The 27,707-nt window shown below is 41.3% G+C and overlaps 1 protein-coding gene across 1 annotated transcript in view; it reads left to right on the plus strand.

The window, feature by feature from the left end:
* Positions 1-17,277, plus strand: part of LOC110203115 (sodium/potassium-transporting ATPase subunit alpha-2-like) — a 68,117-nt gene extending 50,840 nt beyond the window's left edge. The window contains exons 15-23 of the mRNA XM_020979580.2: positions 507-657; positions 1,243-1,411; positions 2,000-2,154; positions 2,295-2,418; positions 3,940-4,085; positions 5,195-5,325; positions 5,541-5,642; positions 16,707-16,798; positions 17,120-17,277. Of these exons, the coding sequence (XP_020835239.1) occupies positions 507-657; positions 1,243-1,411; positions 2,000-2,154; positions 2,295-2,418; positions 3,940-4,085; positions 5,195-5,325; positions 5,541-5,642; positions 16,707-16,798; positions 17,120-17,148 (1,099 nt within the window). The 3' untranslated portion in view covers positions 17,149-17,277. The remainder of the gene's footprint in view (positions 1-506; positions 658-1,242; positions 1,412-1,999; positions 2,155-2,294; positions 2,419-3,939; positions 4,086-5,194; positions 5,326-5,540; positions 5,643-16,706; positions 16,799-17,119) is intronic.
* The last annotated feature ends 10,430 nt before the right edge of the window (positions 17,278-27,707 follow it).

Raw genomic sequence — 27,707 nt, forward strand, 5'->3', positions numbered from 1 at the left:
ATGTCCTTCATCCTTTTACTCTATCCCAGAAGTTCCCACTGCCCTAATCTCCTGGGAGGCACCTAATGGATAAGATTTACCAATTTTATACTTGTTTGGAAACACCATACAATAGGGAAATGCCTCCATATTGGGGAAGAATTGAAGGAGAAGAGGAAGAGGGATAGAATAGTAAGAAACTGGATTAGGAAAGGTCATTAGTGTGATAGGAAACTATGAGGTTCCTGGATGGGGAAAGTGAGGAAAGGGAGTGTGAAGACCTAAGGACTATAAAACCAAGTGTGAAGACTTACAGACTGTAAAATAAGGGGGATGACTTCAAAAAGTGTCTTCCAGTTCTCGATTCTACAATCCCATGATTATACATGAGGATAGTATGTTTAGGGACATTCAGGAGGTTGGTTGGACAGAAGCAAAGAACTGTTAGTCTCCTAGGAAAATCCTGCTTGGGAACTCCCATAACTCCAACCCCCAGAACTCCCCTTAGGAGATCCTTTTCCCCCCAGAAACGCAAAAGCCTGTGTGGTTCATGGCTCACAGCTAAAGGACATGTCACAAGAGGAGCTAGACACTATCCTCAAAGAACACTCTGAGATCGTCTTTGCCCGAACTTCGCCTCAGCAAAAGCTCATCATTGTGGAAGGATGTCAGAGACAGGTGCAGGGAAAAAAAGCAAGGGGGCCTTTTGGAGACAAATGGGAGCAGACCAGAATACATTATCTCTGGTCATAACGTCACTTTTAAGGTCATGGAATCACTGTACTGGGACATTACGTGGCCTAGGTTCTGATTCTAGTTATGCTGCTAACTAGCTGTGTGACTGTGGGTAAATCATTATACCTCTCTGGGTCTCACCTATAAAATGAGGGGGGTGGTATGGGATAATCTCTCGGGTCCTTTCCAGTCCTAGGGTTCTGTCATTCTAGATTTGAAGTGGGTAGACAGAGGAGTTGATGCAGCACTAGCTCTCTCGCTCTTATGTCCATTAAAGCTAATACGGTTCCAACTAAGTTCGAGGCCAAGAACAAGAGTGAACTAGACCAGAGGACCCTGAAATGGGCTCAGTTTGAGAAAGGGCTGGGTTGTGGGAGATTCCAGTCCAGCAAGGGAGATAAAGACCAATTCCTACCCTACAACAGGACAAAGGGAGCCTTGTAATCATCATGGTCTCTGTAGACTAGTCCAGGTCTAAGGCATTGGATTAGCTCACAGCCTCTGTTTATTCCTCTGACTTCCATCCAGGGTGCCATTGTGGCGGTGACCGGTGACGGGGTCAATGATTCCCCTGCACTGAAAAAGGCTGACATTGGCATTGCCATGGGGATCGCTGGCTCCGATGTTTCCAAGCAAGCAGCTGACATGATCCTTCTGGATGACAATTTTGCCTCCATTGTCACTGGTGTAGAAGAAGGTGAGGGATAGAAACAGGGTTGTTGGGCCTGTGTCTTAACTTTTTCACTTCAGTAGGGCTGAGATGTCCAAAGTTATCTCTGTCACCCCACTTCTTCATTCCCTTCTAGCAGTCTCCACAGTCAACCTCCACCCCCAGTCTGGTAGATTTATACTGAGGCTAATATGGCAACTTAGATCCATCTGGCACTCCATCTCGGATTCTCCTCCCAATAGCATGAAGGACCAGATTGGTCTCCTGGAGCTAATGTTATGGCCCTTTCATGACTGAATTCAAGTTAATATGGGACTGGTCCACAGACTTACGGCACTCCACAAAAGACCAAGAAACTCCAAAACCAGCCCATCATTTAAGTAATGGATTTCTGAAGGATCACCACACCAAGATCTGATGGATCCTGAGCCCCAAGATTTATCTATATGAACCAAAGGGAATACCCCCATTTCCTGGAAAACCTTGATGGGCATTGGATGAGAACTCGAGAATTCCACCTAGCAGTTTCCATGGCTTTTTCCCCAACACCTCTTCTTCTTCCTGCCCAGCCTCCTCCTCTATAATCTTCCTGATACCTCAGGTACATCCCCACAGGGCGACTCATCTTTGACAATCTGAAGAAGTCCATCGCCTATACCCTGACCAGCAATATTCCTGAGATAAGCCCCTTCCTGCTCTTCATCATCTTCAATATACCCCTGCCTCTGGGCACTATCACCATTCTCTGCATTGACCTGGGTACTGATATGGTGAGGATCCAGCTGGAACCAAGGGAAGGGCACCTTCAGTTGGAAGGGATGGGGTATAGGGAACATCTGTAGAGAGGGAAAGGGGCAAAGCTTAGGCAATTTGAGTTTCCTTCTGAGCCTTGTGTCGCCTCTTCCCCTAGATCCCTGCAATCTCCTTGGCCTATGAGACGGCAGAGAGTGACATAATGAAGCGTGTGCCTCGGGACCCCAAGAAAGACAAGCTGGTGAATCAACGACTCATCAGCATGGCCTATGGACAAATTGGTGTGGCTCCGGGAGACAAAATGGGGGCAGGTGGTGCATGGGGAAGAGCCAAAGGGAAGGGAGGATGGAAAGGGAATAAGCAGCAAATATTATCTCATTTGATCCTCACAACAGCCCTGGGAAGTAGGTGCCATTAACTACCCCCATTTTATAGATAAGGAAACTAAGGAGAACAGAAGCTAAGTGACTTGCCCAGGATCTTACAGCTAGTTAAGTGTCTGAGGCCAGATTCAAATTCAGATCTTCCTGACTCCAGGCCCAGCTCTCTAGCCAGTTGTTCTGAGCTTTCCAAGTGTGGATTTCTGGGGTGGGGTTGTCATTTTCCTTTTCAATAAATAGAATTAAGTGGGTCACTAAGCACTGGTGGTAGAGAGGATTCTGAGCCATGGCCCCTGCTCATGAAAGATTTATAATCTAGTTGGAGATATGAGCTCTGTACACCAACAAGGTAAACAACGACATGAGTCAGTATGTGGTAGAGGTGCCACAAGTGGTACAAACAATAAATATCTTGAAAGTGCAAGGAAGGGGGCAGCTAGGTGGGCGCAGTGGATAGAGCACCAGCCCTGGAGTCAGGAGGGCCTGAGTTCAAATCCAGCCTCAGACACATAATACTCATTAGCTTGTGTGACCCTGGGTAAGTCACTTAGCCGCAATTGCATCACCAAAAAAGAAAAGAGAAAAAGAGAAAGAAAGTGCAAGGAAGAAACCAACCACCCAGGACAGTTGGTTGAGAAGAGAGGAGGAAGAACTTGGACTGTACCTGGAAGGTGGGATAGGACCCAGACAAGTGGAGAGGAGAGGAAAGAGACAATCCAGGGAGTGGGGCTGGGTTCCGGCAGCAAGCACTTATTAAGCACTCACTGTGTGCCAGGTGCAGAGGACCAAGGCAACAAAGCATACACAATTAGTTCTTGTAGGAACACAAGGGTTGGTGTAGGGGGGATCAATAGGAGAGAAGGTTGGACTGAGATGAGAAACAGATCATGGGAGGTCTTTAATGCCCGGTGAAGGAGTTCCAACTTCACCCAATAGGAAATGGGAAGCGGTCCTGTTTTACAACTGGACAATAGCAGCATTTTAGGAAGAATAGTCTTGGGATAATGTGCATGATGGATTGTAGGAGGGGTGGAGAGACTGAAAACGGGATACCTACAGGAAGCTACCTTAATAATTAAGTCAAGTTTGAGTTAATGGAAAGGCAAGGACACTGTGCAGAAAGGTTCAGTGGGACTTGGGTCACTGACTAAACGTGGGAAGATAGGGAGAAACGGAGGCTAAAATCTAGCTAGAAGTTAGGGATGGAACACAGATTGAAGAATCATTCCAATTGAGGGAATAATGTATCCTGCAAGAATTGAAGAAGCTTCTGAATCTTCCACATTTCCCTGGAGTAAACACCAAAGCAGCTGGCACCGGGGTCCCTGATCTCTGTGCTTTTTCCTAGTGTCCTCTGTCTAGACTTTGTCTTCCTGCCTTCTCTGACCAAGCCCCTCCTCCTTTTCCTCTAATTGTCCACAGGGATGATGCAGGCCATAGCTGGCTTCTTCACTTACTTTGTGATCCTAGCAGAGAATGGTTTCTGGCCCTCAAAGCTGCTGGGCATCAGGATTTATTGGGATGATTTTTCTGTGAATGACCTGGAAGATTGTTATGGACAGCAGTGGGTGAGTGAACTGGGAACAATGATGGAGAGGACTGAAAAGAATCCTAATGATGGGAAGGAGTGGGAGAATAAAGGCATTGAGATCGGTAGGAATCACTTCTTGCCTCCATTGCCTTCCATCCAACTGACCTCAACCCCGAGTACATTTCTATAATGTTCTTCCATTATTTCCAATGAACCCCTCTACACCAATGCCAGCTGCTTGTTCTCTGCTCTAGTTCTGTTGGGGCTGTCTGTTCCCTTGGGTCTGGGAGCCCCCATCTCTCTCCCCTTTGTCACTGGAGGTTATCTCTACTGGCTCTTCCCCTTGTAGCTTCCAGCCAAGACTCCAGGAACCAGCACTAGAAGCCTCTCATCTCCTTGTGCTTCCTTCCTTTGAAATCCATCTGCTTCTTCTCCCGGCATCAGACACCATAAGATAACAATTCCACAACAATATGTCCAGCCTCTCAGGATCCCAACCTGCTCATCCCCAACCCTGAATTTCTCAGAATCTAAAGGATCCCTCTCCATAGGAGCCCCCCATCAACTGAAACTCAGTAGAATTAGAACACCACCCCATTCTGTGTGTATGGGAGATATGTACACACACACACACACACACACACACACACACACACACACACACACACACTTTAATGTTTGTACATATTTGCATATCTGGGCACTTTGCTTTGACGCTCTGTGCCAGGGATATCCTCCTTTATTAATCTGAATTCTCTTCTTCCTCTTCAAAGAGCTACATGACATATATTTATTTTACAAATTAAAGGGAAAAGAGTTAATTTTATTTAAGGAATTTCTTAGCAAACCACCTCCCCCCACTTCAGATAATTAGAGATGCCCTATAAAGTCCTAAAACTAGAATTAGGAATTCTGTACCATACTTCTGTAATCCTTGTGTAGCTGGGCATAAAGCTGCTCACCTTTGAAGCATCCTAGAGGTATTTGTTTAAGTGAGACCAACTCACTCCTTTCCCCCTCCTCTCTAACCCAACACTTCTCTCTGATTCCATCCTTTTCTCAGACCTGTCCCCTCCTCTACCTAGACTTTCCCCTAGGACTTCACTATCCCTCCTGATCTTGACCTTTGCTGTGCCCTCTTCCCAGACCTATGAACAGCGGAAGATGGTAGAGTTCACGTGCCACACAGCCTTCTTCATCAGCATTGTAGAGGTTCAGTGGGCTGACCTCATCATTTGCAAGACCCGTCGAAACTCTATCATCCACCAGGGCATGAAGTGAGCTTCCCACTACACAAGCATTCCAAGCCTCTGCAGCCCTCTGTCAAGAGAGCTGGCCTCTAAGCCACACACAGAAGGGGCACCTCTCAGGATGTTCGCGGCCTAGTCCACCTGGACAGCCTAACTCTGAATTCCCCCTCTCATACCTCCTGTCCCTCTTGCCCACTCTTCTTTCCATTCCTACATCACAGCTCTGCACCTTTCCTTCCTAGGAACAAGGTCTTGATCTTTGGGCTATTTGAAGAGACATTACTGGCAGCCTTTCTGTCCTACTGCCCAGGCATGGATATTGCCCTTCACATGTACCCACTCAGGTGAGTATTGAGGGCAGGGTGGAAGGGAAACTTTTGGAGCACCCATGGACCCTACTCTAAGCCAGGAAGACAAGTTTAAGTTTCTGTTCTCTGACACATCCTTTCACTCTTAAGTTGCAGAGGTGGTACCAACCTGCATTGATAGAAAGGCATTCCTTCCCTGGGAGTTCTCTAGACCAGTGAAATCACAGATTCAATCCCTGTCTCTATCCCTACTGTATGACAGGTACTATTCTAAGCAATGGGGATAAAAAAAAAACATAACCATAAAACAATCTTTGCCTTCAAGTAGGACATCAGGTTCTATCTGGGAAACAACACGTATATACAAATATATATGTATATATTTAAATGTATTTAAATGTGTATATTATATATATATAAATGTATACATATAAGTATATACAAAGTCAATATAAGGCAGTTTTGGCATGGGAGAACATGTACCCAAAAAATATGTGTTCACATATATAGCCTATAGTCATCAGTCAGGATAGTCCAGAGGTCAGGGCATCAGCGGTCAAGAGGAAGCTCACATCTGGCCTCTGAGTGGGGCTGACCCAGGAACACAGAGGCTGTGACCAGTGTGGTCAGGTGCCAGCACACCAAGGACACAGACCTACTTGGCAAGAATGCTGGATCTGGAGTCAGAGAACCTATGTTCAAACGCAAGCTCTGCTCATGCTACAGAGTGCCTCAAGATTTGCAAAGTACATTACATAGATTATCTCATTTGATCCCCAAAACAAATCCTATAAGATAGATACTACAAATAGTATCAGCCCTACCTATTTTACAGATGAGGCAACTCAGACTCAGAAACGTCAGGTGACTGGCCCATGGCCCGAGGGTCAGAGGTAGGGTTTAAACGTTCATCTCTCCAAGTCTAGCCTCCTTTCCACTATTCCATGTTGCTTCTTTTAGCCTAAGTCTAGCTTGGTTAGCACAGAAACAAACAAGGAAGGAATCCCACCTTCTACAGGAAGTTTTCTCCAACCCCTCTGAATTCTAGTGCTCTCCCTCTTTCAATCATTTCCTATTTGCCCTGCATAAAGCTTGCTTTGTATGTTTGTTTGCATGTAAGCTCCTTGAGGGCAGGGACTGTCTTTTGCCTTTTCTTATCCTCAGCACTTAGCGCAATGCCTGGAACCTGCTGTTGTTCAGTTGTGTCTGACTCTCCATGACCCCATTTGGGCATGACCCCTTGGAGTGGTTTGCCATTTCCTTCTCCAGCTCATTTTACAGATGATGAAACTGAGGTAGACAGAAGTTAAATGACTTGCCCAAGGTCACATAGCTAGTAAGTGTCTGAGGCCAGATTTGAACTCAAGAAGACGAGTCTTCCTAACTCCAGGCCCGGCATTTTATCCACTGCTCAATCTAGCGGCCCCCTTTGTGATCCTGGCTTAGCATATTGCAGCACAGAGCTCTCAAGCTCAAGCAATCCACCAGCCTTAGTCTTCCTGGTGGCAAAGATTATAGGCATGCATTACCACACTCCGCTCTCTGTTAACTTTCAGTGAATTGTGTGAGTATAATGATGTGGCCTGCTGTAGGATATCATTTTTAAAAGCTTTCTATCTTTTTTCAGTCAACAAAAATTACCTTCTCTCTTCCTAACCCAACCCATCCTCTACCTCCAACTGAGAATGAAAGAAAAAGAAAGCCCCTGTTACAAACATATATAGTTAAGCAAAATGAATTCCTGCATTAGCTATGTCAAAAAAAAAATACATGTTTCATTGTATACTGTGAGTCCTTCTCCTCTCTCAGGAGATAGGTAGCATGTTTCACCATCAGTCTCTGGAATCTTGATTGATCATTACAAAGATCAGAGCTTTCAATTCTTTCAAAGTTGTTTGTCTTTACCATGTTGTCATCATTGTATAAATTGTTCTCCTGGTTCTGTTTCCTTCACTCTGTATCACTTCATACAAATCTTCCCAGGTTTCTCTGAAACTATCCCCTTGATCATCTCTTATAGCACAATAATATGTCATTATATTTATACACCATAACTTGTTTGGCTAGCTATTCCCTATTTATGGGCATCCCCTCAGATTCCCATTCTTTGCCACCTCTGAATGAATTATCAATATTTCTGTATATTGTTAGAGTTTGTTTTGCTTAGTACCAACCCCCCGCTTAATCTACGCTTCCTTTAATTCCCCCTTCTCTCTTTCCCTCCTGTCTCCCTGTTGAGTGAAATGTATTTCTGTATCCAACTCTGTGTGTGTGTGTGTGTTCTTTCCTACTTTGACCTGTTGAGATAAGAATGGGGTTCCCTCTTTCCCTACCCCATCCTACTTATCTGTATAGATGTCGACTTACAAACCCTGATTATATGAGAAAATTTCCCCTAGTCTTCCTTTCCCTTCTCCCCACCTCCAGTGGAGCCTATCTTTTTCCATTCTTCCCCTCTCTTTCCATTCTTCCCTTAATAACAGCAGAATATAACAGAATCACTACCTGGCCTTGTATAATTAGACTTCCTCCATGACTCGTAATAGTGATATGGTTCAAAGGGGACACATGTGTCACTTTCCCATATTAGAATGCAAGCAGTTACCCTTGTTAGTCCTTTATCATCATTTGTGTTGACCTTTTTATGTTTCTCTTAGCTCCTGTATTTGTACTTGGAAGTTTCTACATAGCACTAGTCGAAATAAATACTTCGAAGTCCTTTACTAAAGTCCCATTATCCCTGTTGTAGGATTATTGCCAGTTTTTCTGGGTTATTCTTGTCTGTAAACCTGTATCCTTTGTCTTCTAGAATATAATATTCCAAGCTCTTCATTTTCTGAGAGTGGTGGCCACTAAATCAGTATGCTCTTAACAGTGGTTCCTCAACACTTGAGTTCCTTCTTCTAACTGCTTACAGTATTTTTTCTTTGACCTAGAAGCTCTGAATTTTGGCTATAACGTTTCTTGAAGTTTTCATTTTGAGCTCTCTTTTCAGGCGGCGACTAGTGAATCTTTCTATTTCCATTTTGCCCTCTGATTCTAAGAGATCTGGGCCATTTTCTTTTAAGATTTCTTGAAATATGGGGCAGCTGGGTTGCGCAGTGGATAGAGCACTGGCCCTAAAGTCAGGAGGACCTGAGTTCAAATCCCATCTCAAACCAAACACTTGACACTTACTAGCTGTGTGACCCTCAGCAAGTCACTTAACCCCAATTGCCTTAAAGAGAGAGAGAGAGAGAGAGAGAGAGAGAGAAGAGAGAGAAGAGAGAGAGAGAGATTTCTTGAAATATAAGGTTTTGACTCTTTTTTGGTCATGATACTCAGGTAGCCCAGTGATTTCACTCTTAAACTTTTTCTCCTGATCTATTTTCCAGTTCAGTTCTTTGTGCTATGAGATACCTTACGTTTTCTTCTCTTTTTCTTCAGTCTTTTGACTTTATTTTAATATTTCTTGTTGAGCCATGCAGTTGTTGACTTCTATTTGGTCCATTCTAATTTTCATGAAGTCTGTTGCTTGGGCAAGGTTTGTACCTCTCACACCAAGCTGTTAATTTCCTTTACAATTCTTTCTTCCACAGCTCTCATTTCTTTGCCAATTTTTTCTTCTAGAACTCTCATTTCATTGACAAAAATATTTTTAATTCTTTTTTTTTTAAAAACTGTTGCTTCATGTCTTCCAGGAATTCTAATTGAATTTGTGCCCAAGGTGTATTTTTTTTCGAGGCTCTGCTTGCAGATGTTTTGGAATCACTCTCTTATTATGTCTTAATCATCCCTGTCACCATAATAGGGTTTTACGGTGGAATTCTTTCTTTGTTTGCTCCTCCTTCCAGCCTGCTTCTACTTTGGACTTGATGCTAGGACCTAACTCTTCACACTTTGGGGAAAAAAAATCTGGGCCAGCCCCTATTGTTGCTTTCTTGTGGGTTTGAATGTCGTGTTATTCCGGAATCAGCTCAGGGTAGGGACTTGAAAGTTTTCAGTGTTCCCAAAGGGGTCTAATCTAAGACCAAGTCTGATTGTTGCCTTCTTGGTCTGAGTTCCATGAGTCTCTGCTTTGAGTCTGGACCTGAGCAACAGCAGACTCCTTCTGGGCTCAGCCAGTTAGCAAGCTCTGCTAGTTCTGAGGGCATGGAACCAAAGACTCACCTTTAGTCTGGAATTTGTGCCCTGCTTATTCTTGCAGGCTTCATACCGGGCTAAGAAAGGACTCAAAAAAGTATAGCCCATGAGCCAAAACCAGTCCAAATCCTACCTGTTTTTGTACAGTCCACAAGAGAAGAATGGGTTGCTAACCCCTGGGCTAGAGGTTGGAACAGAAACCCTGCTCTGCGTCTGGGGATCAGAATCACACTGCTGCGATTTGCTTTTGGATATATTCCTCTCAGTCCAGAATGCCACCCCTGGGTGTAGGTCTCCTTCCATAGTCAGTCCCGAATCTACAGCCCAGGACGAACAACAAAGCTGCCAGTTGCCACCTGTTCCCACACCCTACTATGCCCCAGAATGGGTCTGGGATGTCCTTTTGTCCTAGCACAAAGCCTCTCCCAATGCTGGAATGCTCCATTTGGCCACTCCTAGATAGACATTTCCTCAGAGTCAACAGATTTCTCTGTTTCCTTATGGCAGCCAGGCTGGAAAAGTGACTCACTGTGGCTTTTTTCTTTGATTTCTCCACCCGTGTTTGGTCTGGTGCATTTTCTGGATCTATTTGGAGGAGTTTGGGGAGGGAGCTTACTGCTCTGCTTCCTGCTATTCTGCCATTTGATTCCCTCTCCACCCCCCCCCACTGCTAGAATCTCATTTGTACAAACTTCCTGTCACTTTCTCATACCTTCATCAAGGATACAAAGATACCCTCAATATGTGCGTAGAGTATTCTCACAAACGTTTTATAAAAATCAGACATTAAGCATATGAGGCTGTAGTCGCTGAAATATTTGTCATTCCCAAACATTTGGAATCTCTCCTTCTCTCAGACAGCTTAAGAATTGAGACCTCGAGGCAGCTAGGTGATAGGTGGATAGAATTGGTGTTATATATAGTCCTGGAGTCAGGAGGACATGCGTTCAAATCCAGCTTCAGACATTTACTAGCTGTGTAACTCTGGGCAAGTCACTTAATTCTGATTGCCTCTGAAAAAAAGAAAATAACAATAATTGAGATCTCATTTCCCTCAAAACTGTGTCACCTTCAGCATGGGCCTCTTTGAAATCAGATTTCTCTGATAAGTGTTTAGTATCCACCTTTATTTTCTTTAGCAATATTTTTACCCTCTTATGCTGCATATTGGAAACTCTGATACTAGACTCCAACTGTGGGGACTTCTTTGTCATTGATGTTGAATATTTTTTTTCAGTAATCTTGACATATCTTTCCTGTTTTTCATCTGTTTGATGTCTTTATTTGACTTCGATCCGTAAATATGTTCAGGAGGATAAGGCTTATTTGGATCTCTTCCAAGTTTTCTGTAAATTTGTTTTTCCTTCTAATCCTGCTCAATATTAAATGAAGCAATACTGATCATAATCTTCTACTGTCCTTCTCCATAAATTTCATGTATTCTGAACTAGTTCTTGGCCATCCTATTTCTCTTCTTGGCAACAAGATAAATGTTTACTGACTAAGTTGGTTTCTAAGATCTTTCGATCTCATTGTGGCAAAAGATTTATTTGAGTTAACCTTACTTAAAAAACAGTAATAGTCTTTTGATATCCTTTTACCAATTTCCCATTTTTCAGTGTCAACAACACCATCTGTTGTTTCTGCCACTCTGTGATCATCAGAGTGAAAAAAAGAAGACTAAAGGCCATTTTGTATTTTTCTTTGTTTCATGGGTGGCCATGCCCAATTAATCCACCACCTACTAACCAGCCTACCAGTGATAAGGTCTTCCATACAGAACCAGGCTTGAGCCTTAGAAAACAGACACTGTCTATCACTGAGACCACAAGGGAAAGCAAAGGGTGCAGAAGAGAAAAACTTATTTGGAAAGTAAATAGTTCTTTACTAAGAAAATAGTCTGAGAATGGAATTTAGACTGCAGAGCACAACTTAATATCTAGAGGTGATAGATTCCTGGTGAGAAACAGAAAATGCCAGGAACTAAAAAAATTGTTTGCAGGGTGTCTTACAGATCTAATCAAAAGAAGTTTAACTTAAAAGGATGAAAGTGAGAGATGACTGATTTTGTCTAACTAAGAAACTAAATTCTTTAGATTATCACTACTACAATAAAAGAAGAAAAGCAGTTGAGATACCCATAAGATCACAGACAATGAAATGGCCTCACATATCCAAAGTGAGAGGAACTAGAGGTCCTAATGGGAAGAGCCAAGTTTGATATTATTGATATCACTGAGATGTTGGTGGGATGGAGCATCATAGCCACAGTATGACTCAGGATGAACATACCTTATTCTTTTTTTTTTTTTTAGTGAGGCAATCAGGGTTAAGTGACTTTCCTAGGGTCACACAGCTAGTAAGTATCATGTGTCTGATGCAGGATTTGAACTCAGGTCCTCCTGACTCCAGGGCCAATGCTCTATCCACTGTGCCACCTAGCTGCCCTGAACATACCTTATTCTAAAGAAACAGAATAGGTTAAAAAAAAGTAGTATATATTCAAAAGTTATACTCGTATGAGGAAATCTAGGAACCAGAAAGGAGAAGCATAATGCAGAGCATTTGAGTAAAGATCAGTGGAGAAAGAAATAGAAATGATTTTGTCATTGGCATATACTTCAGAAAGGAACAGTTTTGGAAACATCACAAGACTGGCACAGAGGCATTATGTAATATCGATGGCAGACTTCAGATTAACCAGACATCTGCTGGAACTCCCTCTAACAGAACAGCTAACAACTTCTCAACTTCCCTTAATGATAATTTCATCCTTCGAAAGGTGAAGAAATCAACAAGGGAGTGTTTTATTCTGGAACTGATTCTCACTAATAGGGAAAAACTGATTTCTGGGGAGGAAAGATTAGAACTTTGGGGGAAGTGACTACTTCTAGAGTTTGAGAGAGGAGAAGGCACCTGGCCTTAGTCTACCATGTCCCCTAGATTTGAGGAAAGCAGATTTCAAAGATCTAGAAGAAAGGTAAGTAGAATCCCACAGACTGAAAGTCTGCTGGTGAAGTCAATCCAGAAGAAATAGAAAATGCTCAGGAATTAAATTCTGAAGACATAAGGGGAAACATTTCCAATAAGGGGTAGGGGTGGAGGGAGCAGCAGCTGTCTGAAGATGTAAATGCACAGGGAACTTACCAACCAACTTAAGATTTTGAAAAGAATTTTCTTAAAGATGGAAGCAAGGACTACAGACAGGATGAATGTGACTAAGAGCTGTAAAAATCGTATTGAGAGAGTTAAAGCTGAGAGTGAACTGAGGTTAGTGACAGAGGCTAAGGACAACAGAGGCTGGATTTTTGGTTTTTTACTATATTGAGAGGAAAAAAAGAGCAAATAAGGGATAGGACTATTGCTTGGGGTGAATGGGATAGTGATGACAAATAACAGGGAAGGAAGTGCTGTTCATTTCTAATTTTCCTATTTTCTCTGTCTAGAATGACCTTTGCTCTAGAAACAACAAAATCAAAATAACTAAGAGAGAGTTAAGTAGCCAATACAAGCAAGAGGTTAGTAAGAAAGTACCTGGTTGCCCTTGATGAATTCGACTCACCTGACCCGGATGAGCTATAGATCCTTAGATACCGAATGAACTGGCAGATATGATTGTTAAGCTACTGTCAGTAATATTTGAAAGATTGTGGAAAATAGGAGAGGTGTCACCAGATTAGAGAAGGGCAAATGTCTCAATTTTCAAAAAAAAAAAAAGGAATAGAACAGAGTCTTCAAACTATAGGCTAGAGAGCTGACTTCTATTCCTGGAAAAATTCTAGAATAGACCATTAAAGAGCCAGTTGGTGAAATCTAAGTGGGGAAATATTACAAAAAGCCAGCATGGCTTCATCAAAAATAGGTCATGCCAGACTAACCTTATTTCCTTTTTTGACACATACTAAACTGGTAGCTAAGGGGAATACTGTAGATATAATTTACCTAGGTTTTAGTGAAGCTTTTGACAAAGTGTGTCATGTTATTCTCAAAGAGAAAATGGAGAGATATGGACTGCACAATCACACATTTAGGTGGGTTTAGAACTGGGTGAATGGCTGAACTCAGAATAGTCATGAAATGGTTGACAGCATCTTGTTAGGAGGTGTGACCCTGTACTAGTTAACATGTTTATCAAGGATTTGCATAAAGGTACATGCTCATCAAATTTGCAGATGATACAAAGCTGGGAAAGCTAACTAACATGCTGGATCCAAACTGTCAGGATCCAAAAAGATCTTGACTGAATTGTAGGATGAAATTCAATAGTGATAAAGGCAGTCTTACATTTCAATGTTTAAAAATCAGCTTCACGAGTGCAGGATTGATAGGAGTGGGATGGGGAAATGCTCAGATAACAATTTGTCAGAAAAAAAAAATCAGGGTGCTTTTGTGGACTTCAAGCCCAATGGGTAAGTCAGCAGGGTGATATGGTACCCAAAGAGTCAATGCGATCTTGGGTTATATTCAAAAGCATAGTTTCTATAAAGAAAGAAGTGGTGATTCCACCATATTCTACTGTAGGCAGACCACAGCTGGAGTATTATGTTCAGTTCTGGACAGTATAGTTTTCTTTAAACTTTTTTTTGTTTTAAACTTTGTTAACACTTCAAGACGGACATGTGGAGAATACCTTGATCAGGGCAACTGGGATGGTGATGGGTCTTGAGTCCATCAGGTCAGTTGCAGGAACTGAAGAGATATAACCTGGAGAAGAAAACGCATAAGAGGAACAAGCTAGCCAAAGTCAAGTATTTGAAGAGCTGTCATGTGTAAGAAAAATTAAGTATGTTCTGTTTGATCCAAAGGGCAGAACCAGGAGCAAAGGGTAGAAATTGCAAAAAGGAAAATTTAGATTCAATATCAGGAAAAACTTACTAACAATTAAGAGATGTCCAAAAATAGAACAGGCTACCTAGAGAAGTGACTGGTTTCCTCGCATTGGAAATCTGCAAGTAGAGAGTGGTTGACCATTTATCAATCAGTAAATCAAACAATAAGTATCTATTGAGTACCTACTATAGGTTAGACACTGTGATAGGAGCTGGGGATGCAAAGACAAAAATGAAAAAAAATTCTCTGCCTCCAAGGAGCTTACATTCCATTGGGAGAGAAAACATGTAAATAAACATACATAAAATATGTAGAAAATAAATGTGATGTAAAGGGCGGGAGGGGGTTGGCAACACAGTAGTATCTGAGATGGATCAGGAAAACTTCCTGCAGAAGGTGGAATCTGAGCAAAGTTTTGAAGTAAGGGATTTGAAGAGAAGGAGGTGTGGTGACAATACAGGCATAGGGACAGTCAGGGCAAAGGGAGGCTTTTGCCATAGTCCATGAGAGAGGTGATGGAAACCTGAACTAGTGAACACAGAGAAGAGGACAGATATTACAAATGTTATAAAGGTAGAAACAGGATGACTTTACAAATGGCTGCATACATAGGGTGAATGAGAGTGAGAAGTCTAGAGTAACATCTGGTTACTCTTGGGCTCATGTCAGCCAACTTCTAGACAGAGGTTGTTTAGAAATAGACAAAACTAGCACTGAAGTTGCCAACCTGGTTAAATAGATGGATGGTGAGGTCTTCTCCAGATATAACGAAGGTCAGAAAATGAGGAGGTCTTGGGAGGAAAGATGGTATCTTCAATCCTGGACATGTTAAATTTGAGATTCCTTACATGACATCTAGTTTGAAATATTCCATTGGAGATGTACAGCAAGAGCTGAGGAAAGAGACTAAGGCTGGTTATCTAGATTTGGGATGATCATGAGACCCACAGGAACTAGACAGGTTAACAGGTGAGAGAAAGATTGGAAAGAGAGGAGAAGAGCACCTACAACAGAGCCTTAGGTACCCAAGCCTGGTTTGGGCTTGATGGCCACTGAAATCACTTGAAACTCTCAAGTTCTGAGGTTCTGTGACCATACTTGCAACCTTCCCTACATAGAACTGGCCAGAGGCTGCGCTTCCTTGGTGCAGCTTTGTGGTCCCAAGGTCACCTTCCTGGCATGCCATGGTGAAGCTTGGGAGTAGGGTTTTAGGGAAATTACACACATAGATTATTACTATTCCTCATTGGTACTGTTTTCATGATTATAATATATGTCCTATATTCTATAATTATAGAATATAGAATATATTATATCATATGAATGCAGTATAACTCCAAGTCCTATCAAAAACTGAATAGTGGTTGTACCTATTGAAGTCAAAGCAAATTATTTCTCTTTGACTCTTAACCTTTTCCCTCTTTGGCTTAATTTCAGGCATCTACATGGGTCTAAGGTCTATGACTACCTGTTGCCTTTGTGTGGCAGTAGGTCGATAAGTACACATCTCTGTGTGTAAACTTCTGGGAGTATTTGTGTCTTTTTCTGCATATTATATATTCATGGTGTGATTAACTTGACGTTGGTTTCCATAAGACACAAATGTAAATAAGTGTAACAGCCAGACTAACTCTTCCTGTATGCACACACGTACACACACATACACACACACATATGTGGAATAACTTCCACATCACAACTTTCCCCATTGCGGTTTCACCATATTGAGGGTTGGTATAAGAAATTAAATGGGAATTTCTTAGGAGTTTTGCAAAAGCCACAGACAACCCAGAAAAAGTTTAGAAACTCAGAAATGCACATAATGTATATATAGTCTTGTGAAATATCAACACATTTTATCTTTTAATACCACAATAATTCAGACTTCTCTGGTATGAAGGGAGGGCCAAAAAATTTTACATGGATTTTCCAGGTCAAAGGGGCACTGCACCCCTAAGCCCCCATGATGTGGAATATACTTTCTGGGTCTGAGCTACTGTTCTCAGATATGAAGAGATTTTGAGTTTTTCTCTTTTTCTATCAAGGCTCCAGCTATCCCTGCGCTTTCCTCACTCTCATGATAACCAGGGCATATGGGTATCAACATATCATTTCCCACCTTATTATTGACACTCTTGTTTCCCATAGACTATACTGGTGGTTCTGTGCCTACCCCTACACTTTACTTATCTTTATCTATGATGAGATTCGAAGATATATACTGCGGCACAACCCTGGTGGTAAGTCTTCCTCTAGCCCCAACCTGTCTCCACTATTTCATAGCTCCCTAATTATAAATCTTGTTGCTTCAGATCCTTCAACTTACCATATTCTTACCAGATGCCAATCTACATAACACACATACTCACACCAATACATACACACACGTTTCAATGTCCTGTGGCTCCAGCCCTATAGGCCTATAACCCTATTCCTTGCCTCCATCTTGCTCTCCCACCCCTACTTTTCCAGGCATTCCCTGTTGACCCAAGCTGCCCAGAAGAGTCACTTTCACCAGGCACTGCTAATCCTAGTTAACCCTGGCTTCCTCTCTTTAATAGGCTGGGTGGAGAGGGAGACATACTACTGAGCTCAGCAGAGAAGACACCATGTGCTGGACAGAAAGAGCATCTTGGAAGTGGAGGAGGTGGAGGATGGGTTGCTGGCTCATGAGTATTGGCTAGGCAGAGGCTAATGTCTAGTTAAACCAAGGAATAGTTAGGATTGGGGAGGGAAAGTAGGATATCCTTATATGGGGAGGGGTAAGAAGGGGTAAGGGTAAGAAGGGAAGGGGATTAAAATATTAATATTAAAAGAATAATTTAGGTAGGGTGAGAGAGGAGTACAACTGACCAAGTTTGGACTGATAGAGATTGTAGGAAACTGTTGCCCTGTTAGACATAACTGTGAATAGCCATTCTAGATAATAAAAAGTTTTAATATATTGCAACCATATCAGGTCTGTGTCTTCTGTTGGGAGTGGGGGGTGGGTAATTGGGGATAGCCACTTATGAGAGATCTAATGCCTAATCCAGGAGAAACTTTCAGGGACCAAAAGGAAAACTGACATATAGACATATATACATATACATACATATACACATTATATATACATATAATCACATCATCTCAAGGATCAAGCCCCTAGAGCTTGATGTGAACTCTGAGAAGAGCACAGGAAAGAACTGTATGAGTACAGAACTCATAGAAAAGCATTTTTTCACTCTATGAAAAGAATACTATATTTGGAAGACCTGGGTTCCAGTCCTAGGCCTAGCACTTAATGGCTGCCTGACTATGGATAAGTAATTGATTTCTCAGCTTCATTTTCTTCATCTGTAAATGGAGATATGATATTTTCACTATATCTATCTCATAGGACTGTTAATGAGGATCAAATTCGATAAGGTATATAAAAGTGCCTTGCAAACACAAAAGAACCATGAAAATTTAAGCTACTATAATCAATGAAGGTCCTTCTCCAGACCCTTATTTTGGCATAAAGGTGGTAAGAATTTTCAAAGGCTTAACCAGAAAAACATTGCCTCTGGCAGGTTTCACCAAGCTGTCAAGACTCCCAGGTATGGTCCCGGGCAAGACTCTTATCAGCTGTCCAAGGGCCAGTCTAGCTAAGTACAGAGAGGATCCCCTGGGCCCACTACGCTTAGCTCATCACCACGAGGAGTGTTAAAGGAGTAGGAGATTGACCAGAGCAACCCATGAAACAGATAAAAATACAAAATGGTCCTTGGGCCTTTATTGCCCCCTTCCACTTCAGTAGTACCATTAGCAAAGTGGCAAAAACCAAAGGAGGTAGGCATAGAGTGGTAAGAATTACCATTCTTAGGCCATTTAAAACAATAAATGTTAGACGGTACTCTAATACTCAATGTTTTTCCGGTGACCAGTGAGCTTATCTGCTTCAAGAGATTACTCATTTATAATTTTGTAGCACCCTTTCCTGCTGCCCCCCCTAACTTTCACTCACAGATTGGCTCCTCCAGCGGACTGCTGCCCCAAGCTCAAGGTACTCTGTAGGCCCACGCTCCTAAAACCACAGCTCCCACGCTCCCACTGAACTTTTTACCATCAATAATCAGCCAAAGGACACAGCTCAAAGCAATAGCATTTACTGAAATGGCTTGGAACAGTAGATAAAAACAACTCCCCATGTACCTGGGGTACACTCTCCTACAAATACACACAGTTTCCATGGGAAGAGTGGGCAGACATACAACAAAAAACATTAGCAGAGAGGCACAGATAAAAGCATCCCACATAGTAGTGAAGAACTTAGTGTCTCTTGTGATATCCTCACCGGACTTACCTCAAGCAGAGTGCCTCTACTGACTCCCTGGGCCTGCTCAGGGCCACAACTCAGCTTCATTCCAGAGCCAGACTCTCTGAGTCTACTCTGTGCTGGGAGGAGCATATGCTACTAGTCAAATTGCTATACTGCGATCCTCTCAACCCTGTCTCTGCATTCTTGGAGAAAACACACAGGAAAAGGCAAAGAGACATTGCCTCCCAAGAGCTGTGTACTTCTTGAGAAAAATCATTACTAAATAACATATTATTGGAGAGATGCCTAACCTTTCCCAAAAATTTACCCCATCTAGACAATCAACTAGGTAGAGTTATTGCCTCACCCAACTAGAAAACCTTACAAAGAATTTCATCTAAGGTGAATTCCTGCCCATTGTCTTCCACTCAGGTTTGAACAAGGGGGATAGATCCTCCGTCTAGATTGCCCAGGGCTAGGGGTGATTTGGAAATAAATGACATGATCAAAGTCACATCCCCCAGACCCTCATTAGAATAGGTCCACCTCAGGGGGCAGAGCCAAGATGGCAGAGTAAAAGCAATGACTTGCTTGAGCTCTCCACCAAACCCCTCCAAATACCTATAAAAATGGCTCTAAACAAATTCTAAAGCAGCAGAACCCACAAAAAGACAGAGTGAAACAAATTTCCAGCCCAAGACAACCTGGATGTTTGATCAGAAAGGTCTAACATGCAAGGTAGGGAGAGGAGCACAGTTTGGCATGGGCACACAGGCCACAGCGAACCTGGAGCAGGCCTCAGAGGACTGAATCGCAGGCAGCTGTGGTGGTTTCCAGACTTCTCAACCCGTGCATGCCAAAGACAACTTAGAAGGTTAGTGGGAAAAGTCTGTGTCTGCAGTAAGAGAGAGAAGTGATGTGGTCTCAGCTCTAGTTCCCAAGCTTGGCCCTGGGGCAGCAGCAGAGATCTCTCTGCTGGTGCAGGATTCTCTTGCTTTCCCTGTGCTTGGATCTGGGTCCCAATTCTGGGTGGCAGTCCTGGGGCAAGGAGGAGCACTGGCGTGGTGGAGCTTGTAGTGGCTGTAAGAGAAAGGCCTCACAGTTCTAAGACAGAAAAGAGTGCTTGTGGTCACTCATAGACTGGAGCACAGGCTAGGAAAGAAGTTAATACCTCACCCTTGATCATAGCACCTTGGAAGAACTGAAAATTTACAGGTCCCTAGAAGTATCTCTGAAAACAGATGCACAAAACCCCTGAAGCTTGCGGCAGTACATTCTCTACACTGGAAACAGACTCCTACCTTAACAAAGAGTTTATAACTCAAATAATTGGCCGGGATCATGAGCAAGCAGCGCAAAAAGAGTCAGACTATATTATTTTACTTTGGTGACAAAGAAGATCAAAACATACAACCAGAAGAAGACAACGAATCCAAAGCTCCTACATCCAAAGCCTCCAAGAAAAACATGAATTGGTCCCAGGCCATGGAAGAGATCAAAAAGGATTTTGAGAAGCAAGTAAGAGAAGTAGAGGAAAAACTGAGAGTGATGCTAAAGGAGACCCAAAAAAATACTGAAGAAAATAACACCTTAAAAAATAGCCTAACTCAAACGGCAAAAGAGGTCCAAAAGCATACTGAAGAAAATAGTTCCTTAAAAATTAGAATGGAGAAATTGGAAGCTAGTAACAATTTAAGAAATCAAGGCATTGTAGCACTAATACAAAAGGATTAAAAAAATAGAAGAAAATGTGAAATATCTCATTGGAAAAACAACCGACCTGGAAAATAGATCCAGGAGAGAGAACTTAAAAATTATTGGACTATGGGAAAGCCATGATCAAAAAAAGAGCTTAGACATCATCTGTCAAGAAATTATCAAGGAAAACTGCCCTGATATTTTAGAACCAGAGGGCAAAATAGAAATTGAGAGAATCCACCGATCACCTCCTGAAAAAAATCCCCAAAGAAAAACTCCTAGGAATATTGTAGCCAAATTCCAGAATTTCCAGGTCAAGGAGAAAATACTGCAAGCAGCCAGAAAGAAACAATTCAAGTATTGTGGAAACACAATCAGGATAACACAAGATTTAGCAGCTTCTACATTAAGGTCCGAGCATGGAGTATGATATTCAGAGGGCAAAGGAGATAGGATTACAACCAAGAATCACCTACCCAGCAAAACTGAGTATAATCCTTCAGGGTAAAAAATGGTCATTCAATGAAATAGGGGACTTTCAAGCATTCCTGAGGAAAAGACCAGAGCTGAATATAAAATTTGACTTTCAAATAAGACTCAAGTGAAACATGGAAGAGGTAAACGGGAAAGAGAAATCATAAGAGACTTATTAAGGTTGAACTGTTTACATTCCTGCATGGAAAGATGATATTTGTAACTCATGAGTCCTTTGTCAGTATTAGGGTAGTGGGAGGGAAAAAATTATATGTAGATAGATAGATAGATAGATAGATAGATAGATAGATAGATAGATAGATGGAACAGGGTGAGTTGAAGATGAAGGGGTGATATCTGGAAAATAAAATTAAGGGGTGAGAGAGATTATACTGGGAGAAGGAGAAAGGGAGAAGTAGAATGGGGTAAAATCTCACATGAAACAGACAAGAAAAGGCTTTTACAGGAGGGGAAATGGGGAAGGTGAGATGGAATGAGTGAATCTTGTTCTCATAGGATTTGGTTTAAGGAGGAAATAACATACACAATGGGGTATGGAAATCTATCTTACCTTACAGGAAAATAAGGGGGAAGGGACAAAGAGCAGGGGTTGATAGAGGGAGGCAGATTGGGGAGGATAATCAAAGCAAACACTTCTGAGGAGGGACAGGGTCAAGAGAGAATAGAATAAATGGGGGGGGGTAGGATAGGATGAAGGGAAATAAACTTAGTTTTTCACAACATGACCACTATGGAAGTGTTTTGCATGACTACACATCTATAACCTGTATCGAGATGCTTGCCTTTTCAATGAGGGTGGGTGGGGATGGAGGAAGGGAGAAAATTTGTAACCCAAAGTTTTAAAAACATATGTTAAAAATTTAAAAAATAATTTAAAAAAAGAATAGGTCCACCTCTCACTATAATATTCATTCTCATTATTTGTTAACCGATCAGAGTCCATTGCTACCCTCAGGAATACTCACTCTTCCAAGAGCATATAAGTGTTGAGGGGGTTCCATGAAGGGTCTTTGGCATTCAAGAATGTCACTGACCTTTTTTATTAATTATGTGCTAATGTGATTAATAAAATGATTAATTATTCATAATATATTTCTCTTGAACTTTTTATACATCACATTCCTCCAGAGTGGGCTCTATTCAACTTCCAAGATGGTTCTCCCTTGACTTACAGAGATGACCCCTTAGAATGAGTATGTGGACATAGATAGCTTGCTTTTTAAAGGCCTCCCAGGCATGTGGCTGATCCCTCAGCTAACCATTGGCTAGTTATAATCCCATCAGGGTGATGGAGGAACTTCTTCATATCTCCTAAAGGAGCAACAAAAGTATAAATATTTCTTTACAGTTCCTGGGAATGGGCTTCTCCCCAGGGTTGCTGTCATCACAACCTTCTAAATAGGTCACAATTCCCTCAAGTTCTCATTCCTTTACCAGGTGAAAATGTAACTACTCCAAGTCTTAACACCTCATTTTCTCTCTTACCTGTCCCTTACATCCTATAATTTCATCAAGTGGGCTAGGGAGACTCAGTTGATCAGGATTCTTCTTCTTCTTAACCTCCTACAGCAATGTATTAAGTGGCTACTACATACCAAAAACTGTAGATACACAACACAAAAGTCACTACCCAAGTCACTTTACATTCTACTGGAGGATAAAACACATATCACAGAGTGATGGCCAGGAAAGGACCTTTGGTCTAGGCCAAGGGTCCTTAACCTTCTTTATGTAATGGATTCCTTTGGCAGTCTGTTGAGGCCTATGTACCTCTTCTCAGAATAATTTTTTTAAATGCATAAAATAAAATACATAAGATCACAAATGAAACAAATTATATTGAAATATAGTTATCAAAGTTAAAAAAAAATTCACTGACCTCAGGTTGCTCTAATCATTCTCAGAGATTATGAATGGATCCATAGGATGGTAGATTGTCATGCTCTCCATAGCAATAGTAGAGTTGAGTTAATTATTATTTCCTCAGTGGGAAGGGGTGAGTATATTCTGGGTAGATAGAGGTATACAGAAAATGCCTATCTTTTTTTTAAAATTTATTTATTTTGATTTACCAACGATCACTTCCATAAGCTTTTGAGTCTGACCTCCTTCCCAAAGAGGGTGTGCAATCTGATATAGGCTACATACATACATTCCTATTAAGCAATTTTCACATTAGCGATGTTGTAAGAATTAGAACCAATAGGAGGAACCACCAGAAAGAGAAAACAAAACACAACAGAAGAAAAAAAAGCGAATAGTATGTTTCGATCTACATTCAATCTCCATAGTTCTTTCTTTGGATGTGGATAGCATTTTCCATCATGAGGCCTTTGGAGATATCTTAGATCCTTGCATTGCTGAGAAAGGCTAAGTCTATCAATATTAGTCATCTCTCAACGTGGCTGTTACTGCGTACAATGTTCTCCTGGCTCTTCTAGAAAATGCCTGTCTTGACTAGGCCCTAGGGTACTTGCGGATGGCTGAATGAGAGAAAGTCACAGGGGCCTGGTTAGCTATAGAGAGTTGAGGTGAGGAGTTGCTTTCTCTCCAATCCAGGCAGATCTGCCCCAGGAGAAGTCTCAAAGCTGACTCACCTCTGTATTGACACTCTCACTACAAATGAAGCCAGAAGACACAAAGAAGTTGCAGCTAAATGGAAGTCAACTTTTAGGTTCTCCTCGTGCAGACAAAGAACTTGGAGGAGTAGATAAAAATCTTTCTGTATATGGTCCATTTTACAGATGAGGAAATTGAGTCCCAGAGAGGTTCAAAGTCACACCAGAAATGGCAGAGCCAGGCTATGAATCCTTGGGCCAGCCCTCCCTTGGAAGAGCAGGCAAGAAGAAATGCCAATCCACACAACACTTAGTGAATTCACCTCATAGTCTTCAAGAAAAGCATAAGCAAACAGACCACCTGAAAATAATTGTAGCTTACATGTTGCTGAGGATGGGTAAGTAGTGCAATTATACTTAACAAGATTCTCTAAAATCAGCATTTCAAGCACAGGAGAGAACAGTGAAAACTATGTTAAAAAATATATTTCAGGATCAAGAATTTTAAGAAGCCTTGCTTGGAGACTATTCAGAAGCCTCACCCTGTATATGATTAATGCTTTCTTTAAAATGAGACTTGGAAGGTGCTATTTATGGCACGCAGCAAACATGATCACACACAGACACACACAATGACTTTAGCCTAGCAGAGAGAAAACTGATTACTAATGTTGCAGTTATCTCACAATCAGGGGGCCATCTCCAGTTGTCCTGATCTATATCTGGCCACTGGACCCAAATGGCTCCAGAGGTGAGAGTGAGGCTGGTGACTTTGCACAGCCCTCCCTCACTTAGATCCAATTCACTTGCAAGTCATGGCATCACCTTCCTAAGGTCATGGCCCTCTTGGAGAATGAAGTACAAACAACAATAACAACAAACAACAATCTCACAGTCATCTATGTACAACCACATCATTGACTTGCTAGATCACTGAGAGCAGAGATTGCTTCACATTGTTTGTCTGAATACTCCCAATGCCTAACATAAGGCTTAGTACATAATTGGCACTAAATTAACACTCATCTATTGATTAGCTAGAACAAAAATAAAATCAAGGCTGAATTAAGAGATGATAAAGATAAGGCATTCTGTTAAATTGTAACAACCGCAATATAATCTGTTGGAATAAGGTTTCAACTATGAAAATTGGGGAAAGATCAAAACTAAAGATACAGACTATCCCCATTTCTTATGACAATTTAGCCTATATGAAAGTCACTACAACAAGGAGGCAAAGGACCTAGAAATCATATTTCCAAGGCAATGTTTTGCCTGTTTACCCAGCAGAAAGATGGTGGCCAAGGACAGAATAGGTTTAGAATTCAAGTCCATTTGCAAAATTTTTCAGAATGAGATGACATAAGATTACACATAGTCTCACCAAACAAGACATTTAAAAACAATTGAGAAAGATATCAGGTCTTATAGAAGTTGGGATGAGGTAAGCAAAATCATCCTAGAAGCATCTACTAGAGGAATATAGACATGATAAAACATCTACCAGAATTTCTACGGTGATCTCTTCTCATCAGCTACCATATTGGAACAACTACATTTGGACTGCACTATCTTGGTATCCAAGTACTATATGAGGAAGTGGCAATGTCACTTTAAAAGATGAAGTTGGAAAATGCAACTAGGCCTGACCAAATATACACAGAAGATTACGTATACTAGAAATGGACAATTTGTAAAGTGGACACTGTTTTCAAGGGATCTCAAGGGAGAAGATTACAAAAGAATAAGAAAAGTCATGGATCATACCAAGACATTAGCAGCTATTAACCCATATGCCTGCTTGGCAAGAATCCTCCTATTATCATTGGATCACAAAGATACATATATATATATATATATATATATATATATATATATATATAGAGAGAGAGAGAGAGAGAGAGAGAGAGAGAGAGAGAGAGAGAGAGATGGATGATAGGTAAAGAGTTAAGATACTGAAATATATGTGTATATATTATATTTAACCTTTATAATAACAGATTATGCATGTAGTGATAGTATCTTTGATGAAAATAAAAGAAGGAAACAGGAAGTTTTTCAGAGATTATTCTTTATAGCAGACTATTTCTACATTGTGTGACTTTGGGCAAGTTACTTCCGCTCTCTTGGCTTCAGTTTCCTCATCCATAAAATGAAGAGATGGGACCAGGTAATCATTAAAGACTCCTTCAGGGGAAGGGAAGCAAGGGAAAGCAACTAAGCATTTATGCAGCGCCTACTATATGTTTTACCTCATTTGAGCTTCACAACAACCCTGTGAGGAAGTTGGTGTTGTTATCCCCATTTTACAGTTGAGGAAATTGAGGCAAACAAAGGTTAAATGACTTGCCTAGGATCACACAGTTAGTAAGTGTCTGAGTCTAAAATTGAACTCAGGTCTTCCTGACTCCAGGCCCAGCACTCTATCCACTATGCCATCTGGCTGCCAGCTCTAAATTGATGGCCCTGTAGGGAGTTCTGCAATCGTCAGGGAGAAGAATAATGATCATTGACATTTCTATAGCAGTTAAGATTTACAAAGAATTTTTATTTACATTTTCCCATTTGATCCTCTAAATAGGTTTGTGATGTTGTGTGGGTCTTTGTCCACTCCAGATATATAGGACTACAACTCTCAAGGTTGTATAGCTTGCCTAAGACCAGCCAGGGTTCCTTTGCCCCAGTACATCATACCCATGGGTTTACATGGAGCAAGAAGAGCCAATGGGAATGTTCCCTCAGGGTGCACTAGCTTGCCCACCCCTCACTATAAGAGTGAGGTTTTGTCTTGACTAAACTGTCATAATTTAGGTCTTTGGGTTCTGCTTAGAACAGCAACTCTTCTTAAGAGGAGAAAATGTTACTGAATAGCTTAAAGACTTTTTTTCCTTCATATTTAATCCTTCTCCTCCCGTCTCCCCTAAGTTCTTCACATATCTGAGTGTTTCCCTACATAGTGCGATGGGGAAAATGTTAAATTGGGAGTCAAAGGACCAATCTTGATTTGAACCTCAGCTCTGCCACTTATACCTGTGACCTTGAGCAGTCACTTATACTCTCTGGGCCTCAGTTTCCTCAGCTATAAAATGAGAGGGTGAAGTCTTAAAGTCTTCCTTCTATCTCTTCACCTTCTGATCCTTAGACCTATGGTCTAAGGATCCCATGACCTATATGACCAAAGTCATTCTTTTTATGCTTCCCATGGCCCAGCCCAGCATTGGTAGGATCCTTCACCAAGTTATAAGAATTATTATTAGTTTGGCATGATTTCCTGGGTATAATAAAACTGTTATGTGGTTAAATAGGCCTCTCCTAGAGTAATGTACATAAACACTTTGATGAAATTGTAATCTTAATCAATATGGGTACTTATTTCATTGTAAAGATCACAACTCATCCATGCCTTCTCATCATGTCCATGTCCTCTCATAAATACTAGCGGTCCACCCAATATACTGGAGCCTTCCTCTAGATATTTTATTATTATGTATCATATTACATATCATATCACATACACTGCTATTACATACCAGTGAAGTTATTACATATCAGTGAAGAATGCAAGCTGTCCATTTGGTATTCTTCACTCTCACTACCTGACCTTTTTCTGGTCATACATCACTTAGATGATGTCCTTTACATTTCTCTTTGTATTTAGATAATACTGTAGTCTATTGATACCTTACATTGTTTTTTAGGTTTCTTGCTATTTTGAGTCTTTGTAGACTGTAGTGTTCCATGAATCATAGTCATATATTATTAGACCATCCTATGCAGTAAATATTGATATGAGAACTGAAATTTGCTAATAGTGGGGGGTTTCCCCCATACTCTCTCATAATTATTATCTCTACAATAAGAAATGACTGAGTATCTAACAGAATGATGTTTCATGTTGGTTTTCAACATGTGATTAAACTAATTGTACCAAAGAGTAGCAGACAGGGTTCTATCTTCAGGGTCAGAGAACCTGGGTTCAAAGTTTGGCTTCACCACTTACTAGCCATACTACTTGAGTTAATCACTTGATCTCTCTGGAGTTCAATTTTATCATTTGTAATATGACAGTAGGACTAGTTGACCTTGAAGGTTCCTTCCTTAATCAAATCTATGATT

The sequence above is a fragment of the Phascolarctos cinereus genome, unplaced genomic scaffold (genome assembly GCF_003287225.1).
Source record: "Phascolarctos cinereus isolate Bilbo 61053 unplaced genomic scaffold, phaCin_HiC Scaffold_5;HRSCAF=322, whole genome shotgun sequence".
Taxonomy (NCBI): domain Eukaryota; kingdom Metazoa; phylum Chordata; class Mammalia; order Diprotodontia; family Phascolarctidae; genus Phascolarctos; species Phascolarctos cinereus.